At 43.0% G+C, this 5,000-nt stretch overlaps 2 protein-coding genes across 3 annotated transcripts in view; both read left to right on the forward strand.

Annotated features, from left to right (window-relative positions):
- zgc:110045 (uncharacterized protein LOC664755 homolog) overlaps window positions 1-1,546 on the forward strand; it is an 11,679-nt gene extending 10,133 nt beyond the window's left edge. For both annotated transcript variants that reach the window (XM_062518969.1, XM_062518968.1), the window contains exon 14: window positions 1,113-1,546. In XM_062518969.1, the coding sequence (XP_062374953.1) occupies window positions 1,113-1,149 (37 nt within the window). In that variant the 3' untranslated portion in view covers window positions 1,150-1,546. The remainder of the gene's footprint in view (window positions 1-1,112) is intronic.
- Window positions 1,547-3,742: 2,196 nt separating this feature from the next.
- Window positions 3,743-5,000, forward strand: part of vwc2 (von Willebrand factor C domain containing 2) — a 13,725-nt gene continuing 12,467 nt past the window's right edge. The window contains 1 exon segment of the mRNA XM_062518970.1: window positions 3,743-3,801. The gene's annotated coding sequence lies outside the window, so the exon portion shown is untranslated.

Here is a 5,000-nt window from a genome sequence, read left to right on the forward strand (position 1 = left end):
TTCCTCCTCCACCACTCCCGTTGACCTGAACATGGGCTTCTCCCAGTCCGTCTCTCCCACCCCCACCTCCATGGCTGTCCTGGCTGCCTCAGCCGGGGCGGCCTCCCATGCTGCCCTTAACGTGCACTCCCCCTCCGCCCTCTCCGCCATCCCCAGTGCCCACTACGCCGTCCCCGTCTCCAGCCTGCTTGGCATGAAAACCATGCCCCTGCTGGCCGTGCACGCTGCAGCCTCCTCTGGTCTGCCTCCAGGCCTCAATCCTTACACCACAAAGATCCCCACCGCCGGCTTCAAAAAATCCGACCGCCAGAAGTTCGCTCCCTATTAATGAGCTCACACACACACACACACACACACACACACGCACACATACATGCACTCATACACACACACACACACACACACACACATACACGCACAAAATCACACGCATCCTCAGTCGCTAGTTCCCTGTGGTACTGTGTTTGATTTTGCACCAATCCTAACTTGAAGTTCTCACCAATCTATGCAGTATAATGCAATGAGAGAGGATGGAGATGAATCAGGGGAACAGCATGCTACTGTAGGCTCTTTTAATCATCCTCTGCGCTCTCTCCTTGTGTCTCATTTTTGAACAGTCAGGTCTCCATATTGTGTTCTACCACACTGTATGAGTGCACACACAAGTGTGTATGTATGGAAGTTCCCTCGTGCATGCTGGCGTGTGTGTGTGTTTGCATGCACCTGAGCTATGTTACCTTGAATGTTCAAAGTTCTTTAATCTTTTCAGTGTGACATCTCATCAGCAGGGTGGCTGCCAGTTTCTAACATTGTCGTAATGTTGTAATGCTCTAATTTCCAGGCACAATTAATATGCATGCCGTGGTAATGTGGGATTTGTTATGTAGTTCCCTGGTTCAAGTGTGTGTGTGTATGTTTGTATGTGTGTGTGTGTGTGTGTGTGTGTGTGTATGGAGAATTGTTTTGGACGTATGTGAAGGAGTGTGTCTTCATCTGAAAAAAAAATTATTATGATGTACTGCAACATTCATGGTAGACTTCAGCAGACCATCTGGATTGAACGGCATTCTGCTCTTCTGTCCCTCTCTGATCTTCCCCTTCTCCCCCCGTAGGCTGTCCTCAGTGGTAGCTGGCCTGGGTGTGCTTTAGTAGTACAGAGCACACACAGTTACACATTAATCTCCTGACTGGATTAGCCCACAGCCAAATGGGATTCTTACGGACTTGAGACTTCTCACGAATGTCTAGCAAACAAACAAACATGTGCATTCCTGAACTGATTTGAGAGAGAAACAAACAAAAAAAGAAAAAAAAAGAAAATACATCTGTCAATGTCCTGTTTTCTTTTCGTTCAGTACTCAAGTATTTGTGATGTGTAGAAGGTACAAAATGGAGACAGGCTTGTTGTACTAGTTTTGATTTTAAGCCATTCTTGTTAATATCGTCATGTTTATATTGTACTGTAAAAGTGTGCTCTTGCTTGTTGTTATAGTATTGAACACAGGTTACTGAATTAAACTGTGGCAGCTTTTTATGAGAACAAAAACATTGTCTTGTCTTCTTGTTTTGAATACAGCTATTAGACCTTTAACTAATACAGCCTCTCTGGCAATGCATGTTATTAGTTGAGAGCATCTGAATGTTTTGTATTCGATTTGATTATAGGGCTCTGCTACCTGATGTGATCTAAGTGGGGGTGTCTGGGTGGGGGTGAGGGGATTAGGTATTTGTCTCAATAGGATTTGTGCTGATGGTGCACACGGACTTCTGCATTGCTGCATTCCTCATGAATTATTCATCAGGTGCAAAAAGTCTATTTTAGGGAAAGCAAGCACTTTTTTCTAGGAACTGGGCTCTTATTTGTGGACTAGTTTGTGCTGGGGAGGGAGTGGATGATGATTATTTTACTGAGATTGACTGTCTGCCACCTTAACGTCAGTGCATAAGGCGGCATTGTGATCCCTCCTAGTCGAAGGAGGGTTTTTAAATTCCAAATCAATGAAACAAAAGTCATAAGTCAAGATATCTTGTATCAGCCACGTTGGACTTATGATTATAAGATTATTAAATTACTAAGTACTCATCCTAATCAAATCTTGGTTCTGCATCTCTGCCTCTGAAAATATTACAATCACTAATGGATTTCAAGGGTTTTTTTTCTGTTTAGATCAGGATTCACCTGTTGGTGTAATTTATTTACATTGCAATGCTTTCCTAGACAACATTACATCATAGTGGGCCCACGCTGAGTGTCCTTAGAATGAGTTGTCTATGTCCAGTTTAAGGACTTGCCTCTAAAACATTTATCGGTTCCTCGACCCAGCAACTATTTACAGAGCCAGGTGATGCAGGACTGCAAAGCCCTACAAAAAATGTCTCGCACAAATCCATTGAAAACACCAATGAACTTTCCTTCACCTTCCACTCCAAAATATCCCCCACAGGTGCCGCATGAACAGTTTTTTTTTTTTTTTGTCTAGATGTTCACTGGAGCATGCTTCCAGGAAAAGCCATTAGCATAGCCATCTTCTCAGCGCTCTGCGCCCAAGTCCAACTGGGCTCAAGATGCACAGGACCAGTACTTTTTAAAATGCACCCCAACAGTCACAGAATAATAAATAATAACAAGAGTGTGACCCTAGACCTGCAGTGGTGGGTGCATGGCTACTACAGATGATGCATGTTTGTCCAATGCAGAGCCAGATTATTCAATAGTTAATAGGTGTGGTGGTGCAAAAAGCAAGGGGGCCAGACAGCAACCTTATGGCATGAGAGGGAGGGAATATAGTAGTCTCAGTAATAGACCTACCGTAACATTGCCATCATCCCTTAACTTTCTTTTTATGCTGTTGATGTTGAATTAATGATTTCTCCTCTCACCCCATCAGAGGGAGATGATGGAAATGGCCGCGACCAGTTTTGAATAATCAATTGTATTAATGCAGCCGGGAGCTGGAAATAAAGAGCATGTCTTTAAAAGCATGTAATCACCTCGCCCCAGGCTAGCCACTCTTTGCTTTTGTGAGAGTGTGTTTGACATTGTGGACATACACACACGCGCTCGGGCGCGCGCGCATACACACACACACACACACACACACACACACACACACACACCACGTTAGTGTTTGGCTGGCTAGACATTGCGTGGTAGTCTACAGGGCATATCGACTGACTGTTTATAATATATAATTTTCAAAGCTGCGTGTGCCTATCACACATTTAGCATAAGAGAGAAAAGGACAGATAAACCCATTATATCATTGGGTGGTGTCACTGATAGATCATGTCATTTGTATACTAAAAGTATACTTACCCTAACCATAAACTTGAGTTGTTAATGAAAAAAAGGGCTTATTTCAAAGTTTCATCATAAAAACAAGCGATAGAATGTGCCACCTGGTGGCCGAAGTCATTGTCGTTTATTCTCATGAAACTACAACGTGACGTCAGGCTGATGTTTTCGTGCCACCATAACCAAAGTGAACACTCCAGGAGAAGGAGCGCGAGCAGCCACCACTCACTACCCCCAGCACCTAACAACGGTATTCTTTCGCCGGTATCAGAGAACAGAATACGGGTGCTACATGCGATAGAAACCCCTTCGGATTTATCAGGAAGAAGGACGCAAATAATGAGTCGATCTATAAAGTATGTTCCTTTCAACAAAATAATGTCTATAGCCCAGTTGTCTAACTACTAATTTCAGGGGCTTAACGCACCAAATCGACTTTTTTCATCACCTGTCAGCATTTGGCAAACTGAACCGAGGACTACTTGGACACAGTCGCGAGCTCACCGGTAAGGTTCAATAACGCACGATTAGTTTTATTGATTGAAAGACAACTTCCCGCAGCATCTCATGGTAATCTTAGTCGGGCATGCAACAACATCATCCGCAACATGATGTCAATAATTAAGGTTAAATTAGAAAGATAAACAATGCGATAAAAATAGCATTTAAAATTCCGATGTCGTTACATTTAGCATCCTTTATTTGTAGGTTAACCGACTGACAAATTCTGTACTCATATCTACCGACCAGTCACCATCACGCCCACTTTACACTGCTATATCAGCAGCGCGATTGCTGTTTCAGTAGATATGGAGCAAGGCACATCTGTGGTATTTTAAAAAATGAAATCATATTGATACCATCTGAAATAATCAGTTGTTTTACTTATAAAGAACAGTCTACATATCCTGGAGAGTTCAGAACATATTCATCCACCTCAGATGTTTGTCATAGCGACATTTTTCCTAATTAGGTCTATATTGCTATGCAGGAAAAAAGTAACCAATCACCTCCTTGTGCGCATGTATAACTTCTCTCTCTGCCACTGTTGGCATGATAATTTTATGTCCATTTTTTATTAATCACGGATGTTGCGCGGATGATTGTTTTTTTCTCGGCCATTTCTAACACATTTGATTAGAGAAGCAACAGTTACCCGCTAAGAACTGCTCTGTATACTAATGGAAATGCAGCTCTAGTTCCACACAACGTGCCAGTCTGCTGGAGTCTGATTCAGCTGTATCAAAGGCTGTCGCTGTCTGTGTGCATTATACGGCAGGCTATAAGCAACCTCAATGAGACAGCTGATACAAAGTCTTAAGCTAGCTCAAAATTCAGCATTACACCTGATAGAATACCTAATACGTATTACTGTAGGCTTAATTGAGATGTCTTTACACATTCATGAATTGCTTGAGCTTCACGTTATTGTTTCTCTTTTCCACCTTCATTTGAAAAGGCTGGGACCCATCTCCTGATTAACCTCTTGCCACTCTGCTCAGCCGATTAGATTGAGTGAATTGATTTGGCCCTCAGTGGCTACCTGGGAGGAGGGGGTGTGAGGGATAGAGTTAGTGAGAGGGGTCGCTGAGGAACAGATGGTTCAAGTCTTTGAATCTGTAAAGCAATTTACTTTCATGTCTGATCTCTTCAGTGGAAATTGATGTATGGAGGTGTTGGTTGGAGATTGGTGTGGCTGAGGCTC

The sequence above is a fragment of the Sardina pilchardus genome, chromosome 18, assembly GCF_963854185.1.
Source record: "Sardina pilchardus chromosome 18, fSarPil1.1, whole genome shotgun sequence".
NCBI classification, from domain to species: Eukaryota; Metazoa; Chordata; class Actinopteri; order Clupeiformes; family Clupeidae; genus Sardina; species Sardina pilchardus.